The sequence below is a fragment of the Rhinatrema bivittatum genome, chromosome 2 (genome assembly GCF_901001135.1).
Source record: "Rhinatrema bivittatum chromosome 2, aRhiBiv1.1, whole genome shotgun sequence".
In the NCBI taxonomy this organism is placed as follows: domain Eukaryota; kingdom Metazoa; phylum Chordata; class Amphibia; order Gymnophiona; family Rhinatrematidae; genus Rhinatrema; species Rhinatrema bivittatum.
Genome location: NC_042616.1, coordinates 161,278,690 through 161,291,466, shown reverse-complemented (window position 1 = coordinate 161,291,466; position 12,777 = coordinate 161,278,690). Strand labels below are relative to the sequence as shown.

The 12,777-nt window shown below is 42.2% G+C and overlaps 1 protein-coding gene across 1 annotated transcript in view; it reads left to right on the top strand.

Moving 5' to 3' along the window:
• The first annotated feature begins 5,792 nt into the window (after nt 1-5,792).
• Nucleotides 5,793-12,777, top strand: part of ITGA8 (integrin subunit alpha 8) — a 560,404-nt gene continuing 553,419 nt past the window's right edge. Inside the window, exons 1-2 of the mRNA XM_029588821.1 lie at nt 5,793-6,183; nt 7,125-7,249. Of these exons, the coding sequence (XP_029444681.1) occupies nt 6,026-6,183; nt 7,125-7,249 (283 nt within the window). The 5' untranslated portion in view covers nt 5,793-6,025. The remainder of the gene's footprint in view (nt 6,184-7,124; nt 7,250-12,777) is intronic.

Below are 12,777 nucleotides of genomic sequence, written 5' to 3'. Positions count from 1 at the left end.
GCCCCCTAGTCTTTCTACTATCCAAAAGAGTAAATAACCGATTCACATCTACCCGTTCTAGACCTCTCATGATTTTAAACAGCTCTATCATATCCCCCCTCAGCCGTCTCTTCTCCAAGCTGAAAAGTCCTAACCTCTTTAGTCTTTCCTCATAGGGGAGCTGTTCCATTCCCCTTATCATTTTGGTAGCCCTTCTCTGTACCTTCTCCATCGCAATTATATCTTTTTTGAGATGCAGCGACCAGAATTGTACACAGTATTCAATGTGCGGCTTGGCTGCACATTTTACTTATTGAATCACACGGGAATACCTAATAGGGTCATCAACATGCATTTGCATGCATTTGCATGTTGCAGGCGCTATTAGGTTCGGGGGGGGGGGGGGGGTTGGACGCGCGTTTTGGATGCGCTATTATCCCTTACTGAATAAGGGGTAAAGCTAGCGCGTCGAAAACGTGTGTCCAAATGCCGGCTAACAGTGCGCTTCATCGGAGCGCACTGTACTGTATCGGCCTGATAGTGAGAGATCAGTGTGATGCCTGAAGGATTTCAAAACAGCAGCAGCTGCAGATTCATGATAGTGAACAGGGGTGTACACAGGGGCGGATTGAGGGAAAATAGTGGCCCGGGGGATTTTTCTCCATACTGGCCCATGGGTACCCAATTACATATACAATATAATTTACATATATAATTTACATATATATGTACACACCTCTATATTTCGGCATGGTCCTTCCGTATCAACACAGTACTATTTGCCAAAACTCAAAGAATAACAACCTCACCTTGAAAACGAATACCACAAATATTACACCAGAACTAAAATATCAATACACCTCCTATCAGAAAAACAGAACAGGCCAAGCTACTACAGATCCCTACAGAGAAACCACATGCTAAAAGAATGCTTCATCTCAGTTTTTGCATGCAGAACACAAACTCTCACCAAATACAGAATAAAGCCACATAAAGTATAAATAGAAATGTGCAGACAAAAACTAAACTGTAAAACGTATCATGCCAGACTCTATACAGTGCAACAATGGAAAAACAAAAATGTCACAATTCCTCATGAAACAATCAATAAAATCAAGATATATAAATCATGAATCATGATTATAAAATCATACTGATAAAATAATTTCAAAACAGCTGATGAATAGAATATCCAATAATTAAAGACTCAAGCAAATTTTGAAACCTTTATCAAACACCAATAAAATATTTCAAACAGCAGACACATCACATACTACCCAATAATTAAAATGGTAGTCAATCAAGAAAAATGAACTTAAAAAGCCACCTTTACTTACCATCTTCAGCAGTTCTCCTACTCCTTTCCCTTGCAGGCCACACCAGAAGCAGCAGTAGCTGCTGAAGCTGTCCTCACGGTCCTCTTCCTTAGGGACCACAACCAATCTCTTCTCTCTCTCTCTCACACACACACACACACAGACCAGTTTCTGTCTCTCACACACCAATCATCTCCCCAACCAGTCTCTCTCTATCTCTCTCTCTCTCACACACACACACACACAAACACACATACTAGTCATCTCCCTGATCAGTCTCACACATACACACATCACCTCTCTGGCCAGTCTCTCTCAATCTCACAATGCTCTTGCTCCCTCTTACACACAGGATTTCAATCACACACATGCTCTATTTCACTTACACACAAGCTCTCAATCACACACATGTTCTATCTCACTTACAAAAAGGCTCAATCACACACATGCCCTCTCTCACAGCCACAAGCCAGCCAAAAACATGCTCCATCTCTCTTGCACACACACATTGACACACAGAAGCACTCTCCCTGTCTCACATACACATTACACTCTCACAGAAGCACCTTGCTTTCAGACTTGCAGCATTTTTCACTTTTACTAAAAGTGAAAGTGATGATCCCAACCATTAAATAAGAAAACCACATTCCTATCAGAAGGCGAAATGACACCCTTCCTTCAGATTCTGTCCTCCCAAGGGACAGCCACCCACACCGTACAGCTTCTTTTGTTTTACGCTTTCAAGCAATAAAGCAAGTGTCTTTCTTCAAATTATCAGTCATATGATTATTCATGTGGGAGATATGGAACCGAAAGACATCCTTAGTCAACTTCCCTTTTAAATGGGAAGATTCCAGTCTTAGTCATTTAAAAATATACATTTTCTAAAGGCTTAAAAAAATAGCAAAACCATTTCAGATTGGAACTATTCTAGTCTTCATGCTTAAATTATGCTTAAAAAAAAAACCCCCAAACCCCACCTGGCATCAGTATCTTAAATTTGTGATTTTGCTGAGATGAACATTTAAAATAGTTTAATTTTTTTTGCTTTAGTATTTGTCTCTACCCACTTTGCTAAATTTTATTTTCCAGAAGAGGGATGCTTAAAATTCAGTAATTTCATCTTTCATCCAACTTTTCAAAAATTGCGCTACCAGCACAAAAGTTGAGGTATATGTATTATCACATTTCATTTTTTTTTAAACTGGCAGATTCCTTTCTCACATACATAACACACACACACACACAGAAACATCATTCCTTTCTCACATACACACATACATACACACACACAATCACAGTTCCTTTCTCACATACACTCAGAAGCACCCTTCTGTTCTAAGGCCCCCAGCTGAACAGCTGGTCTCCGGCGGCGGTTAGCAGCACCGGTGTTCACTTCTTCGGCCCCCACTGGCCTCGATTCACTGGCCTCGATTTTAATTTCTTCGGCCCCCGCCGGAGACCAAGCGGGGGCTGGCTGGGCGGCGCGCATCTTCTTTTCTTTGGCCCCCGCCGGCCTCGATTTAATATCTTCGGCCCCCGCCGGCCTCGATTTTAATTTCTTCGGCCCCCACCGGAGACCAAGCAGGGGCTGGCTGGGCGGCGCGCATCTTCTTTTCTTCGGCCTCTGCCGCCGCCGGCCTTGATTTTAATTTATTCGGCCCCTGCCGGCTTGTCTCCGGCGGGGGCTGGCTGGGAGGCTCCCATCTTCATTTCTTCGCCCCCTGCTGGCTTGGTCTCCCGCAGGGGCTGCTGATCTTCTTTTCTTCGGCCTCTAGTTTTATTTCTTCGGCCCCCGCTGGCTTATCTCCGGCGGGGGCTGGCTGGGAGGCGCTGAGGCTGGGCTGAGGAAGAGCCATGCGGTCGAGACCACGTGACCAGCTAGACCGGCCCACCGGGGGAAGCCCGAACCCCCGATAGGCCAATCCGCCCCTGGGTGTGCAGCCAAAAAAAATTAATATTTTTTTGTTTTGTTATGTTTGTTATTTTGTTCCACTATCACTTTTTTTCATTTTGTTTTCTTTTTAGTGCCCAGTAATTTTAAGTTAGTGTGCATTTATGCGAGTTAGTGCACAGTAAAAACAAAAAGAAAAAAACACTGCACAACCCTAATAGTGAGATCAGATGAGTACGAAGTGGCTTGAAAAACTCTGATATTAATATCCTTAGAAATTAAATAGAAATTAGAACAAAATGAGGGATCCTTGTTGTTAATGATTTCATTTTAACCATTATAAGCCAAAATATTTTTTGTAAATACAGCTGCTTTATAATGTAGGAGAAGCAAAGGAGCAGTATACTTCTAAAAAGTCTTTCCTGTCCTTCCAAATATAACAAATTACCCACAAACAGCATTGTTTCATTTCATTTACCTTTTATAAATAAACATTTATAAATAAACCCACAAACACGGCATCATTTACCTTTCATAAATAAACTTTCATCCATGTAAATATTGAACATGAATATATTTGTATGACCTGCTGCTAGGCCAAATCTTCTCCAAAATGCAAATATTTTTAAAACACAATTAGAACGGAAGCAAAGCATAAGGCAGAAAAGTCAATTCTGTAAATGATCTAGTTTTACAATGTTCTTTAGTGGAAATTCATCTCATGTGCTGACAGTCCATGATCATTTTAATATTCCATTGTGTTATGGCTCCTACAACATTGTTCCAGGGCTTCTGCCTCTTGAAGCTCTTTGTTAACAGAAACATGGAGGCAACCCGCACGGAGCGGCAGTTACTACCATAAAAAAATTGCTGGGTAGACTGGATGTACCATTACTTTTACTGTATTTTGAACGACTGGCCAAGGGGAATAGAGCACTGGACAGCCCCTTAGTGCTGAACTGTAGCACATCCCTGGATAACTCCTTTGAAAAGAGACATTTTTTGGTCCCTTTCAGATTTTATTCTTCATATACATACACAATCGCCTGTAATACAAAACTTGTAACAGTGGTGATTTCCTGTTAGGTCGCTGACCTGGAACCTTTTCTTGAACTTGCTTCCTTTTCCCCATGGGGAAAAAACTGGATGCTGCCGGCCACCTCTGGCCTCCCAGCTAGTACTTTATTTTTCAGAAAAGGTAATAAAATCCTAAGCCTGAATAAAGACATCGTCAAATTGCCAGGAACAAGTAGTATTCTAGTTCTTAGTGCCCTTATTCATACTTTAACATACTGGTTTTCATTAAACTCGGACATCAGCCATATTCCATAATAATTCTTCTTGATGCAATGGAATGCATTAAGTGCAAATCTGATTTTCCTGGAGCATTAAACATTTATCTCTAGCTAATCTGCCCAGTACACGATTCTATAGGTACTATCAGCTCCTCAGGAAGGGGCTCTCTGATCCATTCAGTGTGAAACTTTGTCTAATAAAATGATTTTAAAAAGGGGATCGGCTCCTGATGGGCTCCTTCAGAGCCCAGCACTGGGCAGCAGACCGCCGTGTCCTGCAGATGTTCCGCAGCAGCGCTGGAGGTTCTGGTCCTCATTACCTCCCCTCCCCCTACCTCAATTTCCTACCTGTAGCGTCCCCTCGCCACCCCAGGCCACTCACTCCCGTTTCTTCTCCGAGGCTCTTTCCCCTCTTTATTCTAACTGCTCTCCTCCTTACTCATTCGAGACTCCATCCATTCCTGCGCCAACCTCCCCCCCCCACCCACAGACCAATTCCGCCCTCTGCGGGGACCAGCGGAGAAGGGCAGGGGAGGAAGGGGAGTTGCAGGGAGGTGGGAAGGTGTGACCAGCGGCGGGTTGGTTGTGAACCGTGGGAAGGGCACGGCAGGGAAGGGGCTGGAGGAGGCAGAGCCATCGCAAGGGATGAGGTTTTGCATCCACTGGGCTCGCTCTATGGAAATGATGCTCTGCCTGGGACGTGAATAAAGCAGGTGGAGGGTCCGGGTTTTGCGCACTGCAAGTTATTGCGTAAAATAAAGTTTTACCTTAAAGCGTTCTCAAGCACGAAACCAAAGAAGTGGGAGCTCTGTGGAACTTTAAGGCGGAAGAGCAGAAGCCCCTGCCTGACCCACTGTAAGCGGGCTGACCTGAGGGCTCTCCTTTGTCCGGGTCGAGCAGTGACCGCGCATCCCTCCCCGTCCCTCGTGGTCCGTGAGGGTCCAGGCTTTCGGATGATGCGACTCCGGTCACCTTTCTCAGGAAAGCCCGGCGCTTAAAGCGAGCCGGAGCTCCAGTTAAGCGGGGTGAAAAGAGGTGGGCTTGGCTCCACGTGCCAGTGGGGCTGTTTTGGCGCGCGGCACAGGGGAACCACCACCCGCCCTCCCAGGGGAGGCCGCCCGCGCGCCGCTGCTCCCCCCCCCCCCCCGCCCTCCCAGGGGAGGCCGCCCGCGCGCCGCTGCTCCCCCCCCCGCCCTCCCAGGGGAGGCCGCCCGCGCGCCGCTGCTCCCCCCCCCGCCCTCCCAGGGGAGGCCGCCCGCGCGCCGCTGCTCCCCCTCCCCAAGCTCCCCAGAGCCCGCGCGCGCCGCCCTCTCGCGCTCTCCTCCGCTGCAGCCGGCGCGCACATACAGACGCACAGCCAGACCAGGCTCTCGGCCCCCCTCACAGCCTCCCCCGGGTCCGCCTCCGGAGCCCGTCCCTCGCCTCGGCGGCATCGCTCGCTCTGCCCTCTCTTACCTTCCCTCGTTTGCGGTCGGCGGCGTTTTTTTTTTTTTGGAAAGGGAGGAGGAGGGGGACGGGGACGAAGACTGGAAAGCCGTGAGATGTCCTCTCCATCCCGCTGGTGGCCGGCGCTGCTGGTGCTGCTCGCCTCCGGCTTTCGGGCGTTTAATCTGGAGGTGGAGGAGCGGACGGTTTATAGCGGTCCCGAGGGCAGTTACTTCGGGTACTCGGTGGATTTTCACGTTGCTGACAGGAGCACGTAAGTAGTACAGAATTCATCTGCAAGTTTCGGTGCTTATCGTGCGCGGTGAGAGGAAGATTTAATGAGAGGTTCGTGTTGTCACCTAACTTGCAGGAGCTGCAGGGTTATTACTTACTCCGAGGGGAATAGAGTAGGGTTATGAATAATAGCGTTAGGATAACGCGGTCTTTCCTCTGGGATTCCTCACCTCTTTTCTCTGATATCCTCCCACGGACATGGTAAGCTCTTTGGGAACGGGAGCTCCCTTGCTGTGGCTGTTTTATGTCCTGTCATTTCTTGCCTCTGCATTGACTTTTCTTGGTGCTGCAAACCAAGACTAGTGCCTGCCTGTAAGAGCCAGCAGCCCGTGCCAAGAAGCAGATTTTCTTATGCTCTTACTATACCCACAAGTGCGTGTGTTGCCCATTGAAATCCAGGCTGATAATGCATCCTGTGGTTTTCCCATTCGATGATTGCTTCTCCAGTATGGAAACAAGTTTAAAGTATGGATGGCAGTGTGATGTAAGCTAAGCAGAGTGAGGTTGAAGAGAACATGCAACTTCTTCAATCCTTGTAAAAGTTTTTGGCATGCAAAAGAAGAGATGCTGTGTTAGGTTAGGTATATGAGTAGTTCTGCTCTTTTACAAAGTGTCTTGCGCTCTCCTGCTAACAGTACCTCCAAAGCTCCTGCTACATATGTTTTCAGGCAGGCAGAATGTATGTGACATTTTCCTGAACATTTCTACCTTAGGGCCTGATTTACTGAGGCTTTCCTTCTCCAATTCTCTATGGGAAAAATGCTCAGTAAATGAGTCCCTTAGTGAAGTACAGCAGTCAGTACAACATTTACAAACATAATTGCTGTTCAACCCACCATTCATGTTTGAAATTACTTAAATTTGTGATATTTCTTTTGTTTGATAGTCTCATACCAATACATTTCATTAATTTCTTTGCAGAGTGAGTGTTCTGGTTGGAGCACCCAAAGCCAATACAACTCAGCCAGAGATAGTGGAGGGTGGAGCAGTGTACTACTGTCCTTGGATGGCTGCTGAATGCAAGCAGATCCCTTTTGATACCACCAGTAAGTAATCAATCAAATACAGAAGTACTGTAGGATTTGCTGATAATAGGACCACATCTGGGTTATTTGGTTAAAGTTCTTCTATGTATAATAAACATTCTCTTTTCAGTAGACTTCAACAGCTTTTGACTGTGAGTTAATCTTGCCTAAGTGACCATAATCCTCTGAAGGAGCTATCACTAGCTGTAGATTATTTTTATGAATGCTTAATGCTATCCAGGATAAAACAAGGTCATTGTCATTCCCATCTGGATAAATCTCTGTTTAGGTTATTGTCATGCAGTGCTTGTGGTGGAATTAAAATGTTTATGCATGTATATAAGGTAGATCTTGAATTTAAATACTTAAAATAGTAGCATTGTTTAGAGTGCTAAAATACATTTGCTAATTCTTGGTTCTCACCCCACTCACTTGGTGTTATTTCCTAGTTCTTTTTTTCTGTCATAATACATTTTCATACTTATATATTTACATTTTTCTGGTCTATTGTTATCTTTTAAACAATGTAATATATACTGTTTCTTGTTATTCTGATTTGTAGTAGGGGTGTGCCTTGTTGAATACAAATGATTACAAAAAAAAAAAAAGCACTTTACATTATATCCCCATTTAGAAAATATTTTCTGAGTCCAATCTTTAGCTGTTCATGCTGTATATATATTTTTCATGTATCAGTACATTGACTTCATGATGTTCTGATTGGGATCACTGCAGTTTAGATCACCTCTTCTCAATTAGTGCTCAAAAAAGTTCCTCCTGTGCCACTGTAACTGCAGCCTTGGCATGATAAATAGACACAGTACTCTGCTGCACCTGGGTGTGATAATCTCTTCTCCTCCCGTACTGCACAATCCTCCCATCAGTAGGAAGAGAAAGGAGCTTCTTACATCCTTCTTCCTTCTCTGATGGCTTCAGTCTGATTTCTGAACGCATGGGTCCCCAGAGTCTCACCGGCTCTGTGTATTCAGAAGGAAGAAGGCTCTGTGTATTACAGAAGGCAGATACATGTAAGACATGCTTTCCATCAGCAGGAGAGAGAGAGAGAGAAACATATGGGCAGGGGCTTTAAAAAAAGCAGTGATGTGATGGGAGGTTAGATGTGAAGCTAGGGAAGTGGTATAAAGGACTCTGGGGAGGGAAGGTATGAGAGGAGAGGCTGCAGTGCGGGAGGAAGAAGACGGCAGTAGGAAGAAAAACTCGAGTATGATGCAGTGTAGTGAGAAGGTGAAAAAGAGAGAATAGGGCAGAAGGGTGGAGGCAAGAGAGAGAGTCTACAGAGAAGAAAGCTGGCAGAAAGGGGAGAGGCTGCAGGAGTCTGGGTAAAGAATGAGGAAGAGGAACAGTCAGTGGACACCTAAAGGAACTGATTGGGCACAAATTGTGAGAATAGATTATGAGCAGTAGCATCAGTTATCAAGGCTTCAACTCCTCTAGCTACTGTCCTTTCCCACATCTTTCAGAAACACTCATCATTCAGTTACCTTCACACATCAACCCTTCCCCTTCACATTGTTTTTTTTTTTTTTTATAATTCACTCACATTTTCTGATAGTGTCATCCTTTGCTCTGTCTGGGCCTGTGGAAGGGAAGGTTAATTCTCAAAAGCTAGTAAACAAAAATGAATTAAGTTAGTCTAATAAAATATATCACCTATTTTTTTTTTTTGTTGGTTAAGCTTTATTTCTGTGCTTAAAAAAGGTATGAAAAATAAAAGTAAATCTTTCATTCACATCACTTGCCATGCTTGGATCACAAAGGATGGGTGCACTGGTTGAAGTTCCTAAAGGCTACTGTTAGGGAATTTGAATATCAATGGTGAGTGGGTATCTGCAGAGTAATGATACTACCCAGGGAGAGGTTCAGAAAGGTAGCACACATTTTAAAAAGTAGAATAAAATATAGCGGGGATGCTGATTTGGGGAATGAAGCCACAGATCCTGCCATTATATCCATTCTTTTAATGTATCCATTTCTAAATTTGTCTAATTCTGTTTTAGGATTTTTTAGACTGTCCAGATTTATTTAAAATACATTTTGTGGCATTCTCACAGTCAAGTAATGAACATTGAACAGTCAAGTAATGAACATTGAACAATAACAATGAACAATGAACATTGAACATTGTGAAATTTAGTTCGACATGCCATGACGGTCAAGCAAACTCATGTCCTAAAATTTAAAAAAAAGGCACCAATGTAGACTGGTAAGGATAGGAGAGGCCAAGTAGAAGTTATCAAAAACAAACCCCAGTATCTCCTCAGGAATGAAATGAAAACTGAACTGTAAAAGGGAGACTTCTTAGGGGTGAATTTTCAAAAGAAGCGTGCGTAAAAAATGGCACGTGTGCACATACAAAGGTTCATACACTCATATATGGTATTTTCAAAACTGCAAAATGTGCACATAAATTGGGTCCGTCTGTAAAAAAAGGGGTGTGCCAAGGGCGTTCTTTTGGTTGGGGCCAACATTTACAATCATAAGTTGCTATTGTAAACCTGTGAAAGTGACACGCGTAAGTCTTTTGTTTGCGTATATTTACTACTGCTCAATATCTGGTGTAAGTGATCTTAAATATCTCAAAAGTGAAAAAATGACTGGGTGGGGAGTTTGGATGAAATGGGGGGACTTCAGGCTGAAGAGCCAGGAGGGATTTTATGAGCTTCAGTTGGATTGTGTGAACTGGTAGACAAATTGGTAAATCTGGTAATTTCACTGCCATGCACATGTTATAAAATCCCCTGATTTATGCATGTAAAAGCCAATTTACAGGGATAAATGCACCTAAATAACATGTGTACAATATAGTCGTGTATCCATTTACACTTTGATAATACGTGGTTATATCACTTGAGCACACTTATCCAGCTAAATTATGACTTTTCCAGCTAAGTAGCGCCTTTGCTGCTTAATTAGATGGACAAATTTGAACTTATCTGGATAAGTATTAGCACTTATCTGGCTATTTTCAAATTTATCTGGCTATGTAGCAGCAGGTCTACTTAGCTGGCTAAGTCTGAAAAGCGCAACTTGTCCATCTGAGTAACCCTTTTTGTGCTTATCCAGCTGCCTGCCGCTACATAACTGAATAAATTAGTATTTATCCAGATAAGCCCAAAATGTTTGAGTTCCTTTGTCCCAGTTACTCTTATTTCCTGTTCTATGTATTGCCATCGTGCGAAGTTGCAGTTTCATTGTAAACCGGCCTGATTTGTATGTCATACAGGAACGCCGGTATATAAAAGTTAAAAATAAATAAATAAATAAACTTGCACAACTCTTGGTTTTTATATACGCGAGTATTTCTGCATGCATATATACTCGTATTTTATAAGCTGTGCATATCATATGCATGCAGGCTATAAAATACAGTAGTAAATTACCCTGCACCCACATACACGTGCATATGGGTGCACATGAGCAGTTTTGAAAGTTACCCTTCCTATGTTTAATTGCTGACTGATATACTTAACAATATTCAAATCATTATCAGATAATGGATAAAGTATTTCTTAGGGTAATTAATAGCTTGACAGAGGAGTTGAGTGTCTTGCGGTAAAGGTGGTAATCTTTAAGTTGATGAGCAGTTCACTGAGGTAGTGCTTTGCAGGTCATTACTCCTATCTGAAACTGCTATGCTCTGGAAAAAAGGTTATAAAAGCAGCATTTTTGCTTCTTTAGAGAAATTGGGAATTTCCTAGGCCTTGATGCTTGGTGCACTAGCCCGTCAGAAGGTGGGGCTCATGTGCTGTCATTTTTTTCAAACTTTGTCTTTATTTTGACTTTAGCAGTAAATTAACAAAGTTGAGCAATTGAACATATCTTGCAAATAAAATAAAAGTATCACAAAATAATCATACTCACATAGAAAGAAAGAAAAGTGTCATGCCTGTAATTAAGGTGCATTGCATATTACATGGTTTTCGGCATACTTCAAAAAGGCCTTCAGATATGCTTCAATGATATTAAATCATTTTTAACTAGTGCAGATAATAGTTCCATCTGTAGAATTCACCACACATTTGCATACCAAATGGAGAATGGAAGAGTGTCAACATACTTCCATTTGGAGGGTACTGGGAGCCCAGCAGCTAGTAACAAAAAAGCCATTCAGATTCTTTTAATGGAGTGTAATGTTAAGAGGGTCATCACTGCATCCCGAAAGAAGCCACATTTAATCCATGGGTAATGGAAATTTTGTAATTAATTGCATTAATTTTACAACCTCTCTTCAGAATAATTGATCTTTTGGACAATCCCACCAGACTAAAAGTGTTCTTTCCTACACAGCCCCTTCACTTTGTATCTGGTGTGTCCAACCATGCTAAATGGATAGGTGGAGTTAAGGAAATGTGAATCAAAATTATGTGCTGTGTCCCTAAATGTGTTGTGCAAATAGAAATTGTGCTTAAATTATCCCATATGGTGTCCCAATGTGATGCAGAAACCTCTTTCTGAATGTCTGATTCCCATTTTTTATGATAAAGAAATTAACCTTTCCAAGAGCCATAATTTATTTGTAAACAGAGATCTGAAATAAACCCTTTACCTGTTTGTCTTGATTTAAATATATGTTCAAGCTTTCTTGGGGGGAGAGTTTATAAAAATTCAACTTTAGAATATTGAAGAAAATGTTTTACTTACAGAAAGGAAATAAAATAGGAGTGCTACTGCTGATATCCATGTACATCCATGTAATGGACTCTTTTGTGCTACCATTTTGATAACATCCTTGTTCAACAGTTTTTATCTTATGGCTGGATAAAAATAAGCAAGGTGGGTGTGAAATATATTTATAATGCAAACATTATGGAAATCAAAAGGGTCATACACAAGTTATTCATGCTTGGAAAGGCCTTTGCATGCTACTGTAATTCTTTACAGAGCAAGAGAGAGAGCATTCTCTTTCAGAACAATAGATGTATGATCAAAAACTAATGTAAGCATAGTGGAGATGAATTGCATTTGTTTTCTAAATTCCTTGACAGATGTTTCTTATTTCATTAAAGGAAAAAAAAAAGTTTTAAACAATTCTGGATGGTTATATTTTCTTGCTTATTTTATCTTTTGACTCTTGAAAAATCATATGATGCTGATGTTCCACAACATACATAATAGAAGGGACACATCTACTTTTGCAAGAGTGATTTGCTGCACTGTTTCCATTGTATGCAAATCCATCTCATGCATAGACTTTGTGCGTATCCAGAAAACCAGAGTGACCAGTGGATACTCCAGAGCCTGCTTGAGAAACACACTATGGGCCAGATTTAAATTTCAGGGCAAAGTTTGCTTCCAAAGTTTTGTAATAGCATGCTTTTTGGCCAATTCTTTAATTTCAGCAACTTTTGGAAGTGAAACAAATTCTACACAAAAAAAATCCCACAAGCAAAATTTGTACAAAAGCACTGTGAAATTTCTGCCCAAGTTTTAAATTTGGCACCTCTGGGCAAAAGTCCTTTAGAGCTTGCTGCTGAAGTTTTTGTTTGCATGGTTTTTTTTTTCCTGTGGATTTTTTCCCCCGGCTAAAT